Here is a 24,485-nt window from a genome sequence, read left to right on the forward strand (position 1 = left end):
TAATAAATATAAAAAAGGAGTGAAAAAGTTAACATCAGCTTCTAAAGCTGAGTTCGGGAGTCAAATTGACTCCAAAAAATGGAAAAAAGGTGTTTGTGACGACAACAGCTTCAAGGTTTATAAACGTACAAGTTAAACAATGATGAATTTTAATCTGATGAATTTAATGATTGTAACATTGTTTGAATAATGCAATGGTTACATCCAAACACAAACAGTATGTGAAATGACGGTCTACTAAATACAGGCAAACTTCTATATCTTACTACATGCTTAAAACTATGGATTTTCCCATAACCAGCAACACAGTAATGTTTGTACACAGTACACTGTAAGAATGGGAATTAGCACTCTACTCAAACTAAATATAATCTTACTAAACAAAAACAACTCATGATTGAGTTTTATAAGCTATAACTATAAATGAATCAATTTGTAATTCAACAGTGATTTGCATTGAAGGGGTATTTATTTAGTTTTGAGTCCTTTCATCAGCACCTTGTATTGGAGAATGGAAGGAAGGATTTCTGATACAGCTCCAACAATAGGCATCAGATATTCCTTCATAAAACCACCAGAACTTTTTTCTTCCTTTTCTTTTTTAAGATCCTTTATCTCTTCACCCAGAAAATCAGCTTTCTCCCTAAAGCCTTTGTTTAGCATCTCCTCCTGCTCCTTCAGTTTGCTCTCAATCGCTCTGTCCATCTCCTTCTGCAGCTGATCTCTCTCCTGGTTGAACTTCTCCTCCATCTGCCTCATTCGGTCCTCCTGCCGCTCTTTTTCTGCCTGCATCATTCGTTCACTCTCAATGCGTTTCACCTCTTCCTCTTTACATCTCTGTACCAGCAGAGCATTCTTCTCCTTTTCTTCTGTCGGTCAGATAAAAAAGGAGAGAAATGATGTGAAACATGATGCTAAGTGAAATTGGAGAGTGAAAAGGTGAAAGTGACGTGACGGCCAAGTATGGTAACCCATACTCGGAATTTGTCCACTGCATTTAATCCATCCAAGTTAGTGCAGACACATTAGGTGTCACACACATACACACACGGCAAACCGTGGACACACACACCCAGAGCAGTGGGCAGACATTTTTGCTGTGGCGCCCAGGGAGCGATTGGGGGTCAGATGCCTTGCTCAAGGGAACCTCAGTCATTTCCTGCTGGTATCGAGAATCAAACACGCAACCTTCAGGTTACCAGTGTGACTCTCTAACCATTAGGCTACGACTGCACCTGATACTAATACTAAACCTCCCGAATCTGAACTCCAAGATGCTTGAAGAATTTGGGTTTGGTTTCCATTTCATATGCATTTATTCAATTACAAATACTGCAGGATGAAACTGGTTAATGAATAACAAATATTCATAAGGTTGGTAAAGATTTACCTTGCATCTTTCTGTCGTTTTCAGTGAGTTTTGTGTCCGTGTAGAGGATGCTGTTTGCTTCAGCTCCTCGCTCATTCAGAAACTCTTTCAGCACAGCCTCAGCCTGCACATAAACATATATATTAGAGCACATCTATAAACATACTCATAACCCTATGTGTACTCAAAAAACCATTACGTAAAAAACACAGAACGTGTCCTCACCGATACACCTTTGTTGGGTTCTCTGCGGTACTTCTCAACGATGGCTTCTCTGTCTCTGCAGTAGAGTTCATATCCTCCAGACTGACTGTACTCTCCATTCTGCAGCCGCTTATTCATGTCAGAGAACAGATTCTTCAGCAGATCTTGACACTTTCTTTCTGACGCCATCTCATTCTCTTTCAGCAGGCCTATATAGTGTACATCTATGTTTTCCTAAACATACACACATACAGTGCATATATCACATATACACACAGGGAAAAGTATGTCATACTAGCTGAGTTATTGGTTAGGAATAATAACCATCTAAGCCCCCCTCCAATTTCCCTAAAATAAAAATAATTTATGTTTTCACAAGGACAATATTTAAATACTTCAGCTAAATATAATTTAAAATAAAGCATAATGATTAAATTAACTATATTATAGCTATATTAATTTAGGAATATAGCTGCATTATAATGAGTGCATATAACTGTGCATTTAAAAACTCACCACTAGTTTTATTAGGTATTCTCCTTTTTCATCTTTGAAGGAGCGTTTCATAAACTCAGAGGTGGCCAGACTGCTGAACTTCTGGTGCTCCGAGGAAATATCATCCACATTTACTGGGAACTTGTTCTTCACCTGCAAAGAACAGCATGCTCTGTCACTGAATGGCTGTAACAATTAAATTAAAGTACTTAAATTAAAACTGTTCAGTTAAAAAAAAGAATAACTGTGAATTTGACAAAGGCAGAGCTTTATTTATTTACTGAATATTAACATGTTAAATTAATAACATGATGCTTTAAACTATTGCCTGCTGTAAGTGACCTTTATATGTATATTTATGTATCATTTTATTTAACATTATATCACATCAGCTTTAGATAAGTCAAGAACAGTTTGCTGAGTAACAGTGCTAACTAAATATATGAAATTGTGTGTCTTACCTCTTCCATCCCACTCTGATACACTATCAACGCTTCTTGAACAGCTGCCTGGTTCTCTAGATTTGCGAGAGCAACCACTGCATTGTCCAGACAGGGCACCTTCCCACTGCTGATTGTATCCACGTAAATCTGCACCAGGTGCCCGAGCACTGACAACACACACACACACATTTTACCTTTTCAAAAATATAAAGGCTTATGGGTCTGAAGTTCACACTCTGAACACTGTTTTACCAATTTAAGTTATTGGAATATTTCACTCACACTTGCCAGTAACTCTGTGTCCTCCTTTCAGTGTTTTCACAGCACTCCTGTGAAAGATGTGGTCACAAAAACGACCCGTGACCTCCAGAAAATCTGCTACAAGGTCCCGTTCTTGCAAGCTTTCTAAGCGTCTCATGTTTTCAGGCGAGGCAGGAGATGGGAACACGAAACAGTTCCGGGATGGGAAATAGTTTCGGATGCATTGACGGGGCAGGTTGTAGTCGCTGATTTTCTTATTTACACCTAAATAAAAAATAACACATTTTACCAAAGAAGATTGTGTCAACATTTTTTATTGTTGTTAATATTTAGTGACTAATTATTTAAATTTACATACTGGTGCTTGATGTTTATAGAATGTCTGTCTAAAATACCTTTTTTCAGCTGGAGGGCAAACTCCAGGTACTCGTCCTGAGTCACTTTCTTTCCATCAATTACCAGTTCCAAGGTGAAATCTCTAACCACCCAGATGAATGATGGGAAAAAGAGCACAAATTTGGAATCCTCTTCCTCCTCGTCTTCAGCTTCTGGCGATCTGATCTTGATCTGCTCAGCGAGCTCACTAACATAGCTGCAGGACATTGAGAAATAACTGCATCTTGCAAAGTGTATGTTTGTATATTTGAAAGAGGATGTGGGTTACGTGTCCGATTAAAGGATACTGCAGATTTTCCACTGCACTGTTATCAATGGTGCCCCGGCTGTTGTAAACCAGAGTGCTGCTGAGCAGAACGGCCAGAGAAAAAATCCAGCCGTCATTCTTAGAGTCTCCCTGAAACACAGTGTCTTCAAAATCAAAGCATCGACCATATAACAATATTAACAAATCTACAGCTCAATCCTTGTCCTCACCTTGTCCACATCACCAAGTCCCTCTGTGTCCAGCAGCACCAGAGTGTGTCCTTCTTTATAGGGGTGAGGGACACACCACATCCAGATCCCTTTGGTTTTCGACTCAATAGTGTTGCCAAGAGCAAAGCCTGAGACAATTAGAGTTTTTAATATTAATTTTATTAGCACGATGTAGGTAATATTCACACGTTAAGTTAGCGTGTCTAGACAGTTCTATCACCTGACTGTTGTCCTGCCAGGCGGTTCATAAGGTAGGACTTCCCCGTACGGTAGAGTCCCACCACAGACACCACCACCACCGGCTCCTTGATTCTACTCAGGAGGTCAATGGCATCCTTACAGACGCTGAGAGATCCGTTCACATTCTCCACCAAACAAATGGGTGAAGACATTGGTCTGGCATTAGACATGCTGGCTCTCTCTAGCTCGTCCTGTTTGCTAAAGGAGGAAATAATCATATGGTTACTGTAAACAGAATACTGTAAACAAAATGTATACACCAAATGTGTACCATTTACATTCTGTGTTAGCCATTAAAAACCTTTTTTTTAATTCTCTATAAAAACAGTGTGAAATGGTCACTGCAGGTCATTGTCATTGACAATGACCTGAAGTGACCATTGTCATTATGGTCCTTCATATACACCAGAGACCTGTTCATCTTGTTAATTATTATTCACATAGTTAATTCTGTTCTTAAAACTCACATGATTTAATATGCTACAAGAATTATGATTTCAGTATTGTCTTTCTGATTTTCAACACTGCAAGGTGGAGAACAAATGGATAATAACAGTAACATATGTCTCATTTATACGGTTTATTAAAATTTTATATATTTTTTATTTATAAAATAATATTAGAAAAATATATTTATCAAGAAATCAAGCTTGAGACTTTTATGACTAGTGGCAACAATTGCTGCACATTTTCATTTAGGCATTTGACATCGCCACACCCCAAAAGGCCTACTAGGCTACAAGTAAAAGACAATATTATATATTATTATAAATAATTTATTAAAATGATTAGATAACAGCAATAATACATTAAGATAGGTAAACATTATATTAGAAATGTGTCTACATTTTAGTTTGGGACTGCGAGTCAGGAGCACAACGGAAAGAAACAACAAACGTCCTGAGATTTGAATGTGATATCTTTTCCTAGACTTCTTGCGCCGCCTAGAGGAAAATAAGTTTGGTCTCATACATGGATTTCTCGGCGACGTCGTCACTGCTTGCGCAAGCAGCCAGGGGGCAAAAGACCCGCGGTCTTCGTACCGTAGTAAAGGGTTTCTGATGTTATATTAATATGAAACACAAACAGATCCAACTCTGAAATTGCAGTTTATTATTGAGTCAACAAGAAATTACAAACGCGAAATCTACGTTAGAACTCGGCATAACAGATAGCATCCGGTATTGTTTGTATCAGTGCTTGAAGTGGGAAAAGAAAGGTACCGGTCTCTATTGGCAAATCATGACATTTGAGATTTCTACAGTGAAAAACAAAACTTATAACAAAAGTTGTTGTTATTTATTAACAACATAAATGTAGCATATTAAAACAAGGCGTGCGTGTGCACGTGCGTGCGAAAACGGAACTTAAGTCTGCAAGTCCAAAAATACATTTAGATTATTACATTTTATTTAATTAAATGCATTTATGGTGAGATTATTATATTTTCATGTCAATCTGTGTTTTGACCACGAACCATGAGCTGTCGCTTTAATTCACCGCGTGCAGCACAGCAAAAATACACTCGTAACGATCTCTGCGCTGCTGTATACGCACAGCACCAAGGAGCGCATTGACGGACCGCATGCGCGTGCAGTGTGAAAGCTCGAACCTGTTAACATGGGTGCGGGAAAAATACGCACTGCATACGCACTGCAAACGTAGTATATCAACGGGCGTGACACTGGAGCTTTTTCTGTCAGTGGTCGAGTAGGCTACAGGCTACATGCGAGAAGTAGCGGTACGCAAGAAAAAGTGCAGGTACGCTTAAGAGTAAAATGTAGAAGTGCAAGAGCAGGTGCGTACCGGTGAGTAGCCTACCTTCGAGCACTGGTTTGTATACAAGAAACCCGTGTATAGGAACAGTTACTTATCTGCCGCAGATATTTTAAAGCCAAAAGGGATGTATTTGTCACAATATATATATATATATATATATATATATATATATATATATATATATATATATATGAATAGCATTAAACAATAATTATTTAAATAATAACTTTATATAATAAATAAATTAAAATATAATCAGGAATAATATTCCATATTCATATATATGACAATAAGAATCACATTGTGAATAAAATGTGTAACTGCTCAATTAAAAGTCTTGAATGGACATACTGATTATATCAGCTTACATTGGTAGCCTAAAATGTTTGCACTGATTTACAATTATATATGCCTAGCCTATATATTTTGAATAAATGCAAAATAAAGAAAGAAAAGAAAGTTCACTTACATGACCCTAAATGTGTAACGTGTCTCGACTCTGTATAATGAGATAATAGATACTGATGATCGATGCTCTCTTTGCTTCTCAGTCACAGGGCACAACGGGATTGCAGGCTTTATTTAACACAACGACTGGGTTGTTTTTCAGTATCCGCCCATATGGATTTACAGCGGCGTTGACGTTAAGCGGCCGATTTCTGGGAAACCTGTCCAGTAACCAATTCCAACCCGAACCAGCGTTGCTTCGCATTTAGTTTCACTTTAGTGTAAGCATCACTGATTCGCCAATGCCAAACACGCCTCGACTCTGTCTGTAGCCTACCATTTATGGTGGAAAAGATAAACGAACACATAGGAGGAGCCTGCGAGTTTGCACGCCTGTTGTTGTTGTTACTTTGAGAGTTAATGAGCATTACAGCGGCCAATCCAGAGGCTAACGATTGTTTTAAACACACATTTGATCTGCCTGTCGGTAAGGTAATAACTGTTTGATTTAGCTTTATTAATTATGTTGTAGCATGCAAGGACGAGAACGCCTCCAAACATGCTGTATGTTGTTGGTTGCTTGCTTGATTGTTTTATTGTCATTGCCCTTTTTTATAATTTGGCTATTTTTCGGCAACCAAATACGAAGGTTCCAAGATCATTCTTTTTAGCATTTATGTTGATAAACAGAATGTTTAAAGTTGGTTTTGTGGGGCGAACTAATGAGAACGTTTTAAGCTCACAATGTTTTTAAAAGCCAAAACGGATTCTAATGATCAGATTAACGCTGAAAAGTGGAAATGGCTTACTTTTCACTGGTGAGCATGTTAAACCTGGTTTGAGCGAAGTGTCGAGCATATAATTAATTAATCCGATTAATCACATCTGTTTATTAATTTCTTTAATGAATGACCTTTAGACTTGAGGTTTAATAAGGCTTCTTTAGTATATATATTTAGAATCTTTAAACTTTAATAGCCTAATGTGTACACCGTTCAGCAACGTAAAAATAGCCTAGGCTATTGTTGTTGTTTTTTTACACGCTGTAAGAAGTTAAAAACCTTTTTGCTTTTTCTCAGAGTCATCAGGAGTCATGGCGTGTGGCGGGCTCATGTCTGCTCCGGTGTGTCTCATTGAAAACGATGAAAATGGGAAGCTGTGTGTTAGGAAACAGGCCAAAGACATTCTGGATGGGATCAAGGAGCCGGTGGTGGTGGTGTCTGTGGTGGGACTCTATCGTACGGGGAAGTCCTACCTTATGAACCGCCTGGCAGGACAACAGTCCGGTGAGAGAAACTGCTGAAAGTCTCTGAAGTACTGTAGGCCTGGCCTACGCCTGTATGCTAACACAGAATCTGTCTCTCTCAATATCTGAAAACAGGAACTGCTTTCAAATGAGAACCTTTTATGGAAAAGTAATACAATAAAAGAATATAATAACAAAACAACATGTAGGCTAATTAGATGTGTGTATGCATGTATAGCATATATATATATACATAAATAATTTTAAAAAACAAATACACACACACACACACACACACACAGTTGTAATCGAGATTATTCAACCCCCATTGCAAATCAGGTTTACTGGCAAAATTGATAGACTTTCAGCTGTTTGCAATGAACATATCAAGCAAAAGCAAGCGAAATAGCTCAACAAAACAAATGTTTCAAGTGGTTTTCCCACATTCAACTGAAAATGCAACTTTTAATTTCGTATACTTATATGTATGTTTATGATGTGTGCATTTGTCACAGGCTTTGCTCTTGGCAGCACTATTGAATCAAAGACCAAAGGCATCTGGATGTGGTGTGTCCCTCACCCCTATAAAGAAGGACACACTCTGGTGCTGCTGGACACAGAGGGACTGGGCGATGTAAAGAAGGTGAGGAGGAAGACCATACAGCATCCACACTGATGTTTCTGTAGCTAAAAAATAAACCATAATTTCAGCATGAGTAATTTTATCTTTTACAGTGCTTGTAAGCCAGCCATATTGCATTAAAACTCTGTTCCCCACATTGTATGATGTTGTAGTAAAGGCAAATGTGTGGCATTGGCCACTTATTCTGTAGCTGACGGACTGTTTATGTTTCAGGGGGATGAGAAACATGACACGTGGATCTTCTGTCTGGCTGTTCTTCTCAGCAGCACTCTAGTGTACAACAGCTTAGGGGTCATTGACAACACGGCACTGGAAAAGCTGCAGTATCCTTCCATCCTCCATGCACATTCACTTTAATAAAATAATTGAAAACACTTTCTCATAACATTAGTGTAATTTTTCCTGAACAGCGCTGAATATAGCTACGTTACAGAGCTGACGGAGAACATTCGTGTGAAGGCAGAAGTTAGTGGAGACGAGGACGAGTCAGCAGATTTCATGCGCGCTTTCCCATCGTTTGTCTGGGCTGTTCGTGACTTCACTCTGGAGCTGAAAATGGGGAATAAACCAATAACCTCAGACGAGTATCTGGAGAGCGCATTGACACTCAAACCAGGTGAGATTATGTACCTCTCATACTTAAGCAATAATAATAATAAAAAACAGTTAAATGTTCATTTCTAGTGTTTCCTGCCCTCTTTTCTGAGAGCTTCAGCAAATTCTGAAGAATACTACAGAATTAGCTGGTCTATGCTATTCTATTTAGCAAGGATTCGTAATCATTTTGTCCATACACTGCCCGGCCAAAAAATAAAAAGTCACTGTTTGGATTTAAATGGGCAAATGCTTAAGAGTCTATGACTAGATCAATACTGCAGTGATTATTATCGAACCTGTTAATAAAACATCATATAAATCCAAACAGCGACTTTTGTATTTGGGCCAGGCTGTGTATGATATGCTGTAGCAGTTCAATTATTACTGCTTTTTTTAATGTTATTTCTTATTATAGGGAGCTCACCTCAGGCTGAGCAGTTTAACCTGCCCCGCCGCTGTCTGCGTCATTTCTTTGCGGTAAGAAAGTGCTTTGTGTTCCCTCGGCCGGCTAGTACGCAAAACATGTGGAGAATGGAGGAACTGACCGAGAAAGATCTGGATTCAGAGTTCCTTGAGCAGGCAAACACCTTCTGCCATTACATTTATTTCAACGCAGATCCAAAAACTGTCAGCGGAGGCCGTACAATTACTGGATCTGGTGTGTACTTTCACAGAGACCCTTGTAGAAAAATTGTTGCAGCAGATTTAAGCAGCACTTAAAGCAGTTTAATGCAGATAAATAAAGTTTGAAGAGACTAATGAAAAGTAAAAGAAAGAACAAATGACTGACTGAACTATCGAGTCGTGTTTCCTGACAGCTCTGGGGAATCTTGCTGAGGTTTACGTAGATGCGATCCGCAGCGGGAAGGTTCCATGTCTGGAGAACGCGGTCGTGTCTCTGGCTAAGATCCAGAACGTCCGTGCAGTGGAACAGGCCCTGGAGTCCTACATGACCGAGATGCTCAGCATGGCTCAGCTTCCTATGGACCCTACAGATCTGTCCAACATACACACAGTCGCAGAGAAGAAAGCCATTGAAGGTTTCATCAACATGTCCTTCAATGACAATGACCAGATCTACCAACAAGAGCTCATGGTAAAGTACACGCTGACACACAAATTCAAATTAAACAGCACATCTATGGAAAGGCAGAACACGATTTAAATGCTAACAGTTTCTTACCTTTTCTATGCTTCTTTCTTTTGTTTTAGGGGAAAATGTATGATGAATATCAACAGATTTGCCAGCAAAATGGGGAAGAATCTGTCAAACAATGTGAGGCTGTTCTGCATAATGTATTTGATAAACTGGAGAAAGGCATTTTTGATGGATCATACCTGAAACCTGGAGGATACAGACAGTTCAGAGTCATCCTTGCACAGCTGGCCAATGAATACAGAACAAGAACACAGTCACAAATGATGGTACAGAACACACATGCTCTGCTTGTGTAGCACCGACAGGAGATGCCTTGAGCACCTAACCCCTAATCATCCCCCTGGCACCACAGCATAATTAATGGCTGCACAATGCTCCGTGTGTGTGTGTGTGTGTGTGTGTGTGTGTGTGTGTGTGTGTGTGTGTGTGTGTGTGTGTGTGTGTGTGTTCACTACTCACAACTCTGCTCCTAATGTGTGTGCACTAACTTGGATGGGTTAAATGGTGAGGACAAATTCCAAGTATAGGTTACCATACTTGGCCTTCATGTCACTTTCCCTTTCAAATTTGATAATTCTGACTGCATTTTTCAAGTTTAAACATGTCCCAAAAAATAAATAAATCCCTCCATAAAAGTGGCCCATACACCTAAAGTGCTATATAACACGAAGACGTACTGTATAACATTCCATGAGGAACAGACCAATTTTGACAGATGTCATAGAAGTTTTGGAATATTGCACTCAAGTCGTATGGGTCAGTATTGTTTTATGTACTAATATAGTATTTATTAATATTTTTATTAACATTTATTAATACTTTTATTTTAATATTTTCTGTTATATTTTAGTTTGTTTTAGCAATTGTATGTGCTTCTGTCTTTTTATTAGTTTCTTATATATTATATTAATTAGATTTATTTTTTGGATTAAATAACTTACTTTCGCTTATATTTAATATAACTTTAATTGTTTTGTTTTAGCTTTTTTCAATTAACAACAATACATTTTAATAGTTTTAATTAACAAAAACACCACTTGTATGGATTACTTGGCATTTTTTATCTATTTTAAACATATAAATGTGTGTGTGTAAATAACACATTTTAAATGATACCTGACATTGTCTTTTTCAACAGAGTGAAGAAGTGTTGAGTAAGTTTTTGAAAGCAAAGGAAGAGGTTGGAAATATGATTCTACGAGCCGACGAATCTCTCACTGCAGCGGAACAAGAAAAAGAGGGTAAAACTCAAATCATCTGCATTCTTTTGTCAATCAACCATAACACTCTCAATGATACATGAGATAGTATAATGACCCCAAATAATTAATAAATAATTATGGCAATTAATTATCCACCTGTTTTGAGTCCACCTAAACTGCATACATGCACACGTGCATACATCAGGCTGGCGGTGTATGTGGGGATAGTTAGTGCAGCTGTTAGACCAGAATGAGTTTATTAAACTCTCTCTTTCTCTATACAGTGCAGAGATTAAAGAATGAGATCTTAGAGCAGCGGCAAAGAGGCCTAGAGGAACAGAACAAGTTACAAGAGCAGGCGTTTAAAGACATGCAGAGAACCCATGATGAGCATTTGAATCAGATCATTCATCAGATGGAGAGAGAGCAGGAGAGAATGAGGAGAGACAATGAACGAGTCCTGGAAGCCAAATTGAGGGTAAATACAGTACACGTTCTTTTTAAAACATGTTCTTTGTTGTGCTACAGAGAATTTAAAGGTCCAGGTTAGCAATTTCTTGAATTTGTGGCTGTTTGTGTTGTATTGCATGCAGGAGAAGGATGCTCTTCTACAGAAGGGCTTCGAGCAGCAAGCCTCCCGCATGCAGAGGCAGATTGACCGCCTACAATTAGAAATGCATGAAGAACAGAAGTCAAAGCCATCCAAAATCAGCCGGATTGTGGATGGTGTCAGTGCCGCAGCAGAATTGATCGTGCCAAGCTTTGTCCCTAAATTACTTGGCCGTGGTTTTTCTGCAATCTCGAAATGGTTCAATTAAAAGCAGTTTTTGTACCAAGCAATTTTGCTTCTCACACCTGCCATTCACACCAGTGACCACAATGATAATTACAACCCCATTTCCAGAAAAGTTTGAACATTTTGTAAAATACAATAAAATCAAGAATCTGTGATTTGCTGATGAAATTTATCCTCAATTCCCAAACAATTACAAAAGAAAAAATTATATTTACAAAATACAATTATGTTGGTCAGTGAGAACATTGGAAATATTTCAGTTAAATAAATGTTAAAGATAATTAACAAATCACAGATTATTGATTTAATTGCATTTTACAAAATATCCCAAGTTCCTGGAAATGGGGTTGTATATTAGCATCCAAATCATCGGTAGATAACATTCTTTTTATTGTAAGCACACATTGCGGCTTTAAATTCTCAAGCTTTTTAAAAGGATTCTGATTGGCTGTCCATGATTTTAGAAGCTGAAAAAAATGTTCTGAAAGTTATTCCAACAATATTTTTTCTCATGAGCCATTAACATTATAGTTGTGGTGTGAACCCCGCTATTCCTTTTAAATTTACAATGATTTTCAAAACTCTTTTTAAAATTGTTATTATAGTTATCGTTCTTGGTATGAACGGGCCTTAAGCCTCCAAACAATCAGGAATACAGTGCTTTCAATAAGTGCTATTTATTCTGGTGAATCCTGATGTAAAAAAAAACTTAGAATTTGGTTCATTACAAATATACTTTTAAAATCTGCCATTTATAAACTACTTGTAAAAGGAATTTACATTCCTTCAGTTTTGAAAAAAAAAACTCACTTGATACGAATCCACCAATCAGCTTACAGAAGGGATTTTGTTACGCAGTCACACAGTTGATCTCAGAGATTCTGTTGTCAGTCTTTTATTTGCTCAAGAGATCTAATTCCATAAAATGTCCTATATATGCAGTCGTGTATGTTATAGTCTGTCCTACATCCGTCTTAGAGTTCAGAGCCAGACATCAGCCTCCTAAGCGTGTCTGAGGACTCCCCTCGAATCCAGGGCTCTGCAGTAGCTGTATCAATGGAACTGCGCCAGCCAGGAGACGTCAGGGTAAAACGTTCATCACGACGGCCAGCTTCATCTTCATCATCATCATCAGAGCAGCCTCCTAAACACATCATTGAAATAAGTTCTGGATCGTAAATGAATCTCAGAACATTCACTGAGACAAACACACACCTGCTGTGGTGTTGTGATGACCGAAGGCTTGTAGTCTCTTCTTCCTGAGAGTGTTTGTGTCTCTGAGTTTCCTCATACTGAGGGACTGCTGCTGCACCAGCTGCTTTCCTGCAGCCTAAACACAATTTATTTTGAATAATTAATTACTTTGCGACCACTAAAAATGTACGTACTATATACAGTAGTCAACATTTGAAGTGGATCAAAAAAGTTCATCAAAGTTGTCCTGAGACAAGAACGGGTATTGTTTAAAATTCATCTATAACTTGAAAGTGGTTTTGATCCACTTCAAATGTTTACTACTGTAGTATGAATGTATTCTGGACATACTACATTCGCCATGTTGTCATTATCCTGTGCCCTACAGTACCATTGTACCATTTTCTGTTTAAAACTGCACTGAACCAAAGACAGTCTCAAAAACGCGGTTTAAAATCGCTGGTGTTTCTGACGTCACAAACTACCTCTGTGATCGTCAATGAGTGGATCTCTTAGCTGGTGTGAGTGATTGGACGTGGGGCTAATTTGCATATTCACAGATTCACATGTACTAAATGAGGCAAGGGTGTGGTTATTTTAAGGCCTGAAGAATTTCGTTGTTTAAATACATCATTTTGGTGATAAAAGATGAGATAAAATTATTGACTTCAGGGGGACTTTAACATTTGCATATCATGGATTGTGTAAAATGTAGTTGACTTATTTTTAGGTTTCAGACAATTTTCCATAATATCTGTAATAATGAATCAACTGACACATGAAGAAAAAACAACTGACAATAAAATACATGCAATTTTGTCAGTATAAATTGTACTTTAGTATATACGAATTTGAAGTAACTATACATAAATATGTTTAGATGTGAATTACCTGAAGGTTTGCTAGTCTGCGTCGTTCTCTAGCAGATGGCTTAGGAGATTTCCTCTCAACATCTGGAGGAAGCGGGAAAGCAACTCCATTCTGATCTAATGTTATATAATAAATCAACAGTATGTATTCAAACAAAAAACAGAATATGCATGAGAAAGTGATATGTAACACTATCAAAAACATTGTGTGAAATGTTTGAAAAGTGTGTTCATATTTTTCTTTAAAATAAATGACATTTGGTTTGATATTTTATTATATAATGCAAAAACATGTATACATTTTTAAGTGTGCCTTAAGTATCTAAATACATTTTGGGGCCACTGTATATAATAAAATAACCGTTTTTTTTTTATACTCAACATATAATTAAAGTAAAGTGTGTGATCCCACCGATAAATTCACTCTCTGACAGAAGCACAGATCCTCGTCCCCCCTCAACTTCTCTGTTCCTCTGTGTGACAGGAAAAACATAACTGCCATGTTAAACATCATTCAGTCTTAACTCTGCTGGAGTTGCTTCTGGTACTGCAGAATACCACGGAAATAACAAGCACAGGAAATAACAAGCACGCCTTGCATTCATAAGAGAGGAAGACTTACAGACTGCCGTGTTCCAGGAAGCGGAATAAAGGCATCTGAGAAATATGTAAAAAAAAAAAAAAAGAAAGAAAATAAAATCAGTTTCAGCATTAAAGATGAATTTTCATAAAACCAAACATTAAAGTGAGCTCTCATTTCAGTCACAATATTTAATTGTAGCCAACTACAAATTACTTAGTATGATTTGACCTCCTTTATAGTGAAAGAAATACCAATACACAAACAAACACTCAAATTTAAATTTATTTTAGTAATTTTAATCCTCATAGCTCAGATTTAAATTAGTATAACACCTAATTCTTACCCCTGTACATGATGTCATAGGATTTCTTTGAGCTGATTGGCTCAGTGCCACGGGAGGAGGGGCCTCGAACAGGCATACGCATGCGTGCCATGTCAAACACATCCACCCTGGGCCTACAAACACACAATGCTATATAATGAATGAATGTTGCTTATATACAGAAAGTCCATAATAAAAATATTATAGAAATCATTTATGAAAGTGTTTTAAGGAAATTAATTAAAAGTAAACTATTCTAGAGGACATAACAAAATGTGTTATTTATAAGTGTTGCACAGTGACAATGTATTGAACAGTTTTACTAAGCTGGAACGTCGTATTGTATTAATGTAGCCATACCAACCAATCAGCATCCAGGACCAGAACTACTTAATTTTATTTATGTTTAAAGTCATATACATTTTTGTGAATAATATTATACTTTTGGATACTTAAAGCAATTCTGATTTTAAACCTTACCTTGGCTAAGACCAGAATACATGAACTACAAGTCTGGAAAACATGTAGTCTACTTCTGTCAGCTAAGCTGCCATTTGAGTTATATTTTATTTGTGTATCTCTTTTAGATCAGTTCTGTACTAATGCGAACCTAGAATTCATTAGGCGTATTTTATGCATCATACTTCCTAAGTATCTTTCCTTACAGACAGCAAAACTATAAACCATTAGTTTAAAGATCACAGACGATTACTGATGCTCAAAAAGAAAAAAAGAAAAAAAAACAGTTAGTAGAACCAGTCAAAACCAGCACAAACCAGCCAAGACTGGGAAAGGCTGATGCTTAAGCCTCTGACACAGTACAACTGTAGTGACCTGCTGCTGTATTCAATCACAGTACGTTGACCAACAGGTCAAGTGTGGAAAATGATTAACCCATTCCGGTATCACTTTAGAATACGGTTCCTTCTTTAATGAATAACTACACAAGAACCAATGAGTAACACAATATTAACAATCTAGTAACTATTATTAACTAACAAGAAACTCTGATTAACAAACTAGTAAGTAATAGCGCACAGATGAAAGTGGTAGTTCACTATTAACTAATCAATAACTACTATTTTTAATGCTTCCCAGAGAACTACTGAAAAAGTTTATTAACAATCTAGTAACTACTATTAACTAAAAAGAAACTCTGATTAACGAATTAGGAAGTAATAGTACACAGATGAAAGTGGTACTTCATACTTCTATGGGAATTACTAATTATTTGGATCTGTATTCTAAAGTGAAGATCATGGGAACTAACTAGTAATGACTCAAGTGTTACTACATGATCTAGTCATGATTTGTGCAACCAAACACAAAAGTCATTTCAAGCGTTTGAGATTTTTGGTGAACTTTAGTATACTTTTAGAGAATTTCTTTAGAAGTATAGTAACACTTGAGTCATTACTAGTAAGTTCCCATGATCTTCACTTTAGAATACGGATCCAAATAATTAGTAATTCCCATATAAGTATGTAGTAACACTTGAGTCATTACTAGTTTGTTCCCTTGATTCCTACAGTAGTTACTAATGAAAAGCCAATAAAGTGTAGAATCTTCTCTCACAAGATATACACACACACACACAAACACACACACACGCACACGCACACGCACACGCACATATATATGTATATATATAGACTGTATATATATGAGCTAGGAGACATACATAAAAACATATTTTTTTGTGAGGTAAGTTAAATAATAAATTCACTCTATATGGTATTTGGATGGCTGATGACTCAATATGTTCCAGTCGTCACTGTGACTCTAGTGATTCAATGCCAGTCCAGAGGAATGCCGGAAAATTGGCCACAGGACAAGTAAGGTCCAGACTACTGTATTTAAAAATCCATTTCTTTAAAATTATTCAGTCCATTAATAGACAGCATAGGCCAATTATTAACAGTCTGCTGTGCTATTACATATTGATAATGTAAACAACCTTGTGTATTCGTTTACAGTAGCAGTTCAAATGTTAATGTAGTGCTAGTCATTTATCCTGCATTGGTTATTGATTAGTTTTGTATGAATTATGAAATTTTTCAGTAGTTCTCTGGGAAGCATAAAAAATATAGTAGTTATTGAATTACCCCTTTCATATGTGCACTATTACTTCCTAATTCGTTAATCAGAGTTTCTTTTTAGTTAAAAGTAGTTACTAGATTGTTAATAAACTTTTTCAGTAGTTCTCTGGGAAGCATTAAAAAATAGTAGTTATTGATTAGTTAATAGTGAACTACCACTTTCATTTGTGCGCTATTACTTACTAGTTTGTTAATCAGAGTTTCTTGTTAGTTAATTATAGTTACTAGATTGTTAATATTGTGTTACTCATTGGTTCTTGTGTAGTTATTCATTAACGAAGGAACCGTATTCTAAAGTGTTACCCACATTCCTTTAGTGTCAGACTTAAATATTAAACACTTATAACAACACACTGTACCTGTCAGTGAAGGGGGAGGGGAGTGGCTCCCACTCTGTATGCAAGAGCTGCTCCTCCAGACGCCGTTGTTCACTGCGGAGACGTCTTCTTAACACACTCAGCTCATTAACAACTTCACTTCTGTCTTCTGAAGAGAAGATAAAAAAATACAGTAAACCCTCAAAAATGGACTTGTGATTTGTATTAGCTAATTTATAAGCAGACCAAACAAATAAATGAAAAGGTTCATAACCAGAACAAAAATGAAATGTACTTAAGTTAGTCTATGAAATAAATTCAATACCTAAAATCACCTACACTGTAGGGACTTAACATAATTAATAATAGCTCGACGATGGATTAAATAACTTTTTAATTCAAATCTAAAATTTACATATGATTTCTGTAAGGGTCAGGTTTAGGGTTAGGGTATAGCAAATATTATTAGCTTAAAATAAAAACAGTAAAAGTCAATAGAACATTCTCATTATGATATTACTCTCTGTTCTCTGATGGTTTCTGTGTTCTGGAGATGGAGGAGCCCGAAACGGAGAGAAATCCTGAAGAATACACAGAAATAAGGGAGTGAGAAGTAAACATGAGGAGTTTTTGCAATGTTTGTTTTTTTCAAGTAAATGTCTGAGTTTAATGAAGTGTTTGTTACTGTAGAGTTTGAAGGGTTGCAGTGTTTATTCTGTAAGGTAGGGATAGGAGGGGATGGCGCACGTTGAACCTATAAAAACATCAGAGTTAGTGATGACAAAACAGTCGCACACAATCACTACCTCTATTGACAGCAAATGTTCTGCTACACTGCTGTTGGTTATTGCTGGTGCTGCTGCTGCAGAGCAAGTAAGGGACTTGGTACTGCCAATACACACACAATACGCTGCTGTGAGCAAGTAAGACAAGTTGCTGTTGTACAATATAGCATACCTAAATTACCCGTAGCAGATCTATACAGGTGGAGATGGGGAAGGAGGAGGGTTTCTGAAAGTGTGCTGTAACTGCTATTTGAAGTATTTGAAGGTTGATACAGCAGGAACCAATTGGCTGTGCGCTATAGAGAATGATGTGATTGCAGCAAATTGAGTCAAGGACCTATCAGCCTGTGCCATCTAGAGTTTCATGACATAAATTTGTATCTCTGCTAAAACACACATATACAGTTTATGTGAAATATAGCTCATTGCAGTAAATTCACATCCACACTCAGAGAGAACCACACACCTGTTGCAGCCGTATTTGTCTATTTTGTTGTTCCTGTTTTCGGAAAGCTGCTCTCTCTTTTTCTTCTTCTTTTTTCTTTTTCTCTGCATCCCTCCGTCTCTCCTCCGCCAGACGAGCAAGTTCTTCATTCTTCAGTTTTTGCTACAAAAAATATCATAAGTTTGCTTAAAGTCAGCGGTGCTAGTCACTGAGACGGTGTAAGATCATTAGGAGTGCTTATGCACTGGAAAATGAGACAACAACATTTGATGCAATTTCTTAAGCACTTAAATTTCCTTCATTTGGATGGCAAAATGTGATTTAAAGTGAACACATCTCTGTTAAATCATTAATATTTAATCAACTGTTTAGATTAGACCAGGATTAGGAGATTTTTAATAATTGCATTAGGCCACTGATATTGAAAAATTCTGTTGATAATCATTTTCTTGTTATGAAATCTATATTGAAAAACCAACAGAGGAATCCACACACCAAAACAATTCAGTGTTCAAGGTCCATTGAAAAGTAGTATAAATTGGCACAAAACTTTTTGATATTTTTTGTCATGAAATATATATTAAAATTTTATAATAAACTATATTAAATCCAGTTCTATAATTTAATCTAAATTTATCAAATTAAACACTAAAAACTGAAATCAATAATCTTAAATCTACATCAAATTTCAGAATCACAACATTATAATACACAGAATGAAGATGAACATTCATTTTGAGAATTGCTAAATCGTACATTTAACTTTGTTATTAAATTATTAGTGTTATTTTAAACATAAATTTTAAGTGAGCATTACAAAAGGTAATCTAAACATAAAAAACATGAACTAATGAGCATGCACTATTTAATATCCAATATTGACTAATACTGAAATTGACTCTTAGCTGATATGGGACTGATGCATCCCTGAAAATATGACAGGCAGGAGTGCATGCGTCTGTCTGACCTCCCTCTCTCTGCGTTTCCTGCTCTCCTGCTCCTCTTCATACTCTCTCCTGATTTTCTCTCTCTGTTCTGTCAGTCGTCTGTCCTCCCTCTCCTCCTCGGCCCTCATACGCTCTCTCTCCTCCGCTTGCTTCCTTCGCTTCTCCTCCATCTAATGCCACAGACATACAAAGGAAAAAAAAACATACAAAGATCATTATGTTTATGGTGTTTATTTACAGGTACAGTGGGGTCCAAAAGTTTTAAAATTGAATCACATTGAAAATCTGTGATTCAACATCCAATTTAATCCTGCATATTACACTTTAGAATTGAATGAATATGAGTGTGATATCATTTACTTGATAAAAACTGGGGGAAAAAATGTAATATTGTGAAATATCATCACAATTAAAAAATTACTTTTCTATTTTAATGTATTTTAAAATGTAATTTATTCCTGTGATGCAAAGCTGAATTGTCAGCTTTTTTACTCCAGTCCTCAGAGTCACATGGTCCTTAAGAAATAATTCTAATATGCTGATTTGGTGCTCAATTCTTAATATGATCAATATTGAAAACATTTGTGCTGCTTAATATTTTTGTGGAATTTTTTTTTCAAGATTCTTTGATGAATAGAAACTTCAAAAGAAAGGCATTTATGTGAAAAAGAATTTTTGGTAAAATGTCAAATCAATTTCATGTCTCCTGGCTGGATGAAAGTATTAATTTCTTCTTTAAAAAATCCTAGCGAGCCCAAACTTTTGAACAGCAGTGCATGTGTGTACCTGGTGTTTCAGGTATGCTTTGTACTGGTCTTGCTCCTGTAGTTGCTGGGGTGAGAGCATTTGATTGAACACATTTCCTCTCGCAAACTGTGGAGTGTGTGTCTCAACAAAACCTACAGATAAAACATGTACAACTTAGTTGAGAATGTGCTAAAAACACATCATACATGTTTCTATTTGTACTAAAACATATGTGTTAGCATGTTACCTGGCCTCTCTGGTATTTGTGTTGCTGCTGTATTCAAAAGGTGCATCTGCTTCAGATCAGCTACACACACACAAAAACAGAATTTCTATAGCCAAAAGTTCCATTACTAACAGATTAGCTGGAGATCTAAGTCATAGTAAATAATTCATACTGATTAGATTTCCAGTGCTGTCTCTGAGCGGTGCACCAGCTCCGCCCCTTCCCCAGGGTTCATATGCTCTCATATCAGCATCAAGTTCTGCATCCAGTCTTCTCTTCTCCTCTCTGTCCACCCTCCTCTGTGCGGCCCGCTCCTCTATCTACCCAGGGGGCACACACGCACACACACACACACAAACACACACACACACACACACACACACACACACACACACACACACACACACACACACACACACACACACACACACACACACACACGAAGCATTTTATTGCAAGTAGAAAGTTAGACTAAACAGATAAATGCACACCATATTTAAAGGGATAGTTCACCCAATAATGAAAATTGTGGCATCATTTACTCATCCTCAAGTTGTTTCAAACCTGTTTGAATTTCTTTCTTCTGCTGAACATGAAAGAAGATATTTTGAAGAATACGGGTAACCAAACAGTTGATGGAACCCATAGTATGGGAAAAAAAATACTATGGAAATCAATGGGGCCCATCGACTGTTTGGTTACTGACATTCTTCAAAATATCTTCTTTTGTGTTCAGCAGAAGAAAGAAATTAATACAGGTTTGGAACACCTTGAGGGTGGGTATTCATTTTTGGGTGAAATACCCCTTTAACAAAGACAAACCCACTGTTGTCTATGTCATAAAGAAATACTGTTTAATATGCAATAAGGACACACACCTGCTGTCTGAGCTCCTCTTTATAGCTGAGTCTGTTCTTCTGCGCTTGATGTGCAGGAAACACTGAAAGACCTGAACCCACACCTTCATTCTCACCCAGAAACATCCTGAAACACACAAATAAAGTGCAAATACTCCTCAAATTAAAATGTGTATTAGCTGTCAGGAATACAGGAATGTGGTTTAAAAGTATATCTTTGATGGTGAGAAAAAAAAAGGCTGAAGAAATTACGATATAAAGAACAAGTTTTTGGTAATCAGGCTGAGAGTTTGGTCTGAATTGGTGGTAAATGATTTTCAATTAAGGTTAAAAGTTGTTGAGATAATGGTGGCACTAATATGACCTCTCATTTGATAGTGATAGTTCACCCAAATATAGAAACGATGTCATAATTTACTCATTCTGATGTCATCCCAAACAACTTTCTTTCTGCTGTGAAACACAAAAGAAGATATTTTTAAGAATGTTGGTAACCAAACAATTTTTGTGCCCATTGACTTCTATTGTCAGGACAAGAGAAAAAACATTTCTCAAAATATCTTTTTTTGACTTCCACAGAAGAAAACATTTTTGGGGTGAACTTTACGTTCCCTTTAAGTTGGGATGTTTTGATGTACATAACTATCTAACTTGCACCTAATTTGTTTGTATCAGCTGGTTCTAACACAAGATCTTCATAAAGAAAGTAGAAGAGTTGTTGTCATTGTTGTCAGCTGGAAACGTAATTATCAACTCTTTTAATACGTCACAAAGTGACACTGAAGAAACTTGATATTGTTTGTGTCTAATGCTGCATTCCAGACAACTAGGAATTGAGATTTTTCCCACCACCTACTTGTAAATAATGTCTGGAATGCTGCACAAAGTCGGACATCCGACCTGTGAACTTGGGTCAGATTAATCAACCCCGACCTCAGCGAAACAAGTCATTTGACGTCCCTCCCAAGATGGCGGCAAGTCCTGCTTCCAACGAGCATATAGTGGAGCTTCCTTACGTCAAATGTAAAAACAAACTTTAACATTAGACATTATGCTTATACAATGATACTTTAATTATTGCTTTTTCATCAGCTGTCAAAGCAAACAGCAGCATTTTCTTTTTTTGCCATTTAATTGACACAAAAACATGAAATGCTCTCGTTGTGTCATGGCGACATCATGTGGTCAACGTGAGCATGACGTTTGACTAACTGGAACTCACTGATGTCGGAAGTAGGACATATCAACTTGGACCTCGTCACGAACGTGGCATTATAGTACATGATAAATGGAAGAAATTATTTTATTAGATCCAACAGTCAGACTGATCCTGGACAACTTTACCTGGTGTTAATGCCTGTTTCAAAATAACCACAAATTACAACCAGTAATGTGTCTGGAAAATTGGATTTGTGTGAGTGTCTGTGTCGACTGCACTCTTACTGTCTGTGAGTGCTTCTGCTGTGCTCGTTGTGACGACTGAGTGGGTGTGGCTCTCCTGATGATGCTGGAAAAGAAACTCCCGCTATTGGGCCATCTGTGGAAACACACACACACTCATGATGTAGCAGTGGGAATCATATGCTGAACGCATTTAAAAACTGGTTTTCGTGCTGAATGTATTCAACTGGTTTTGCTGCAGGATCCAGAATACACAACACAGTGGCAACATTGTTTACAGCACCAAAGTAAACAAAAATGTCCTTAAAAATTTACACTGAAATGCATTAATGTTGATGGTTTCATGTTTTCATCAGCCAATAATTTACTGCACAAAACCACGTTCATCTTCATTGCAAGTAAACTTATATTTAATGTAGTCTGTTGGGTCATAAGTGTGTCTTACAGGCTCTGCTGGGGCTCAGTAAACTCTCAGAATCGTTATTTGGAGTCTTATAGGCATCTGCAAGGAATGGGAGGTGAGTGGGGATAAAAGGCATCCTGTAGAAAGAAAAATGTATGTGAGTTTAAAGTACAGCATTTGTGAATATGTGTGTGTGCATTTGTGTGTATCAATGCATACCTGCATGGAGACAGAGGATATGTCCTGTATTGCAGAAGACCCTCAGGAGGCTCGGCAGTGTCCAGGCGGAAGATGTCATCCCTAGGTTGCTTTCTGTATGCGAACGCCTCACTCACAAAGAGCTGCTTTAAAGGAACAGACCAGAAAATCAACACAAGAATATCACCAAATATGTGCACATTCACAAACACACACCTTGTTACCTTTTTCTCAGCATCTGTTACTTTCGCAACTCTAAGGTCCAGTTCCTTTTCCCTAAAAACAGTTGAATTACAGGTTGTTCATTAAAGCCGCATAAACATTCAGCCTACCATCTCTTTTATGATCCATGAAGAAAGAAGTCAGGTTTGTAACGTCATGAGTAAACGATGTTAGAACTTTAATTTTCGGGCGAATTATGCATTGAACATTAGTTATTTCGAGGTAATCAAACAAATACACCAGTAAGACAATTTTGCATGAACACACACCTCCTGTGACTCTGTTTCTCTGCAATTTGTTCTTGTAGTTCACGTCTATAATGCTCCTTTCTCCTCTTCAGTGCGGACTCCAAATCTGTTGCACCTGTCAATCAAATTCAGCCATGTCAGAAGCCTGAGCATCAGTTAATGTCAGATAAAGGGAGAGTTCACTTAAAAATAAAAATTCTGTCATCATTTACTCACATTCATGTCGTTTCAAACCAGTATGACTTTCTATCTTCTGCGGAACACAAAAGAAGATATTTGGTGAAAATTGGAAACCAAACAGTTTTGGGAACGACGTGAGGATGAGTAAATAAGTGATGATTCATTTTTGGGCAAACTATCCCTTTAAAATCAAGTCAGAATCATTCTCCATTGAATGAAGTATCACTTCTCCAATTATTGAGCCAATCAAAACAGTTACAAGGACCTCTAACCAATCAGAATCGCAATACTGAACTATTACCTATTAGGATTCCAGTGGTAAAAACTGTGTCCTGACTGGCCCCAGATACAGATCTTTCATTGGCTTGGGTCGCGACGGATGCCGACATTCTACAACAGTGAAAGAGCAGTGATAAATGTGGGTCCAAAACCATTCTGCCATTCAAAATACTACTAAAAAAAAATACTGTAAAAGAAGAAATTGAATCTGTCTACGTGTCGTTTACCTGTTTCTGTGCTGTAGTTTGCTCGTGTGATGCCCTGTCTCTGTGTACAATTCTTCTCTTCTTATGAGAAAGACAGAGATAAAGATAATACCATTAATATATACAATCAAAATAAATAATATACACAAAAATCAGTCCATGGAGAACACGCAATGAGTCACCAATTATAAACATCCCTCCCT

At 37.1% G+C, this 24,485-nt stretch overlaps 3 protein-coding genes across 8 annotated transcripts in view; 1 reads left to right on the forward strand and 2 right to left on the reverse strand.

Annotated features, from left to right (window-relative positions):
* Window positions 1-143: 143 nt before the first annotated feature.
* Window positions 144-6,439, reverse strand: gbp1 (guanylate binding protein 1). The gene is made up of 11 exons (XM_077221922.1): window positions 6,134-6,439; window positions 3,866-4,083; window positions 3,646-3,773; window positions 3,456-3,565; window positions 3,168-3,364; window positions 2,794-3,036; window positions 2,530-2,678; window positions 2,090-2,221; window positions 1,595-1,807; window positions 1,391-1,493; window positions 144-869 (listed from the first exon to the last, which is right to left on the reverse strand). The coding sequence occupies exons 2-11, from the start codon at window positions 4,053-4,055 to the stop codon at window positions 469-471; spliced, it is 1,866 nt and encodes a 621-aa protein (XP_077078037.1). The 5' UTR covers window positions 4,056-4,083; window positions 6,134-6,439; the 3' UTR covers window positions 144-468.
* Window positions 6,294-14,084, forward strand: LOC143731225 (guanylate-binding protein 2-like). 2 transcript variants are annotated; one of them, XM_077221918.1, is made up of 11 exons: window positions 6,294-6,598; window positions 7,191-7,397; window positions 7,873-8,000; window positions 8,214-8,323; window positions 8,423-8,616; window positions 9,013-9,255; window positions 9,416-9,693; window positions 9,810-10,022; window positions 10,895-10,997; window positions 11,243-11,436; window positions 11,552-14,084. In XM_077221918.1, the coding sequence occupies exons 1-11, from the start codon at window positions 6,532-6,534 to the stop codon at window positions 11,774-11,776; spliced, it is 1,962 nt and encodes a 653-aa protein (XP_077078033.1). In that variant the 5' UTR covers window positions 6,294-6,531; the 3' UTR covers window positions 11,777-14,084. The 2 variants fall into 2 exon arrangements, with proteins under 2 accessions (XP_077078033.1, XP_077078034.1); XM_077221919.1 differs by having other exon boundaries at window positions 6,379-6,603.
* Window positions 12,416-24,485, reverse strand: part of cspp1b (centrosome and spindle pole associated protein 1b) — a 16,834-nt gene continuing 4,764 nt past the window's right edge. For 2 of the 5 annotated variants that reach the window (XM_077221913.1, XM_077221914.1), the window contains 22 exons: window positions 24,304-24,363; window positions 24,099-24,187; window positions 23,639-23,732; window positions 23,372-23,423; window positions 23,169-23,293; window positions 22,992-23,086; window positions 22,589-22,682; window positions 21,167-21,272; window positions 20,461-20,608; window positions 20,310-20,369; window positions 20,102-20,214; window positions 19,336-19,485; window positions 18,390-18,530; window positions 17,824-17,892; window positions 17,659-17,719; window positions 17,181-17,307; window positions 14,744-14,856; window positions 14,440-14,474; window positions 14,230-14,290; window positions 13,840-13,934; window positions 12,970-13,084; window positions 12,416-12,898 (listed from right to left, as the gene is read on the reverse strand). In XM_077221913.1, the coding sequence (XP_077078028.1) occupies window positions 12,729-12,898; window positions 12,970-13,084; window positions 13,840-13,934; window positions 14,230-14,290; window positions 14,440-14,474; window positions 14,744-14,856; window positions 17,181-17,307; window positions 17,659-17,719; window positions 17,824-17,892; window positions 18,390-18,530; window positions 19,336-19,485; window positions 20,102-20,214; window positions 20,310-20,369; window positions 20,461-20,608; window positions 21,167-21,272; window positions 22,589-22,682; window positions 22,992-23,086; window positions 23,169-23,293; window positions 23,372-23,423; window positions 23,639-23,732; window positions 24,099-24,187; window positions 24,304-24,363 (2,173 nt within the window). In that variant the 3' untranslated portion in view covers window positions 12,416-12,728. The remainder of the gene's footprint in view (window positions 12,899-12,969; window positions 13,085-13,839; window positions 13,935-14,229; window positions 14,291-14,439; window positions 14,475-14,743; window positions 14,857-17,180; window positions 17,308-17,658; window positions 17,720-17,823; window positions 17,893-18,389; window positions 18,531-19,335; window positions 19,486-20,101; window positions 20,215-20,309; window positions 20,370-20,460; window positions 20,609-21,166; window positions 21,273-22,588; window positions 22,683-22,991; window positions 23,087-23,168; window positions 23,294-23,371; window positions 23,424-23,638; window positions 23,733-24,098; window positions 24,188-24,303; window positions 24,364-24,485) is intronic. The other 3 variants (XM_077221917.1, XM_077221916.1, XM_077221915.1) reach the window with 3 other exon arrangements.

The sequence above is a fragment of the Siphateles boraxobius genome, unplaced genomic scaffold (assembly GCF_051911475.1).
Source record: "Siphateles boraxobius isolate OS27281-9 unplaced genomic scaffold, OSU_SipBor_1 86, whole genome shotgun sequence".
NCBI lineage: Eukaryota > Metazoa > Chordata > Actinopteri > Cypriniformes > Leuciscidae > Siphateles > Siphateles boraxobius.

Coding starts and splice junctions, on each gene's coding strand:
- gbp1 (XM_077221922.1), bottom strand. CDS start 4,055: ATGTCTAATGCCAGACCAATGTCTTCACCCATTTGTTTGGTGGAGAAT. Junction 1,808..2,089: donor AATACCTAATAAAACTAGTG/GTGAGTTTTTAA, acceptor GTGTATGTTTAG/GAAAACATAGATGTACACTA. Junction 1,494..1,594: donor AACCCAACAAAGGTGTATCG/GTGAGGACACGT, acceptor GTTTATGTGCAG/GCTGAGGCTGTGCTGAAAGA.
- LOC143731225 (XM_077221918.1), top strand. CDS start 6,532: ATGAGCATTACAGCGGCCAATCCAGAGGCTAACGATTGTTTTAAACAC. Junction 8,001..8,213: donor GACTGGGCGATGTAAAGAAG/GTGAGGAGGAAG, acceptor TTTATGTTTCAG/GGGGATGAGAAACATGACAC. Junction 10,998..11,242: donor AGCGGAACAAGAAAAAGAGG/GTAAAACTCAAA, acceptor TTCTCTATACAG/TGCAGAGATTAAAGAATGAG.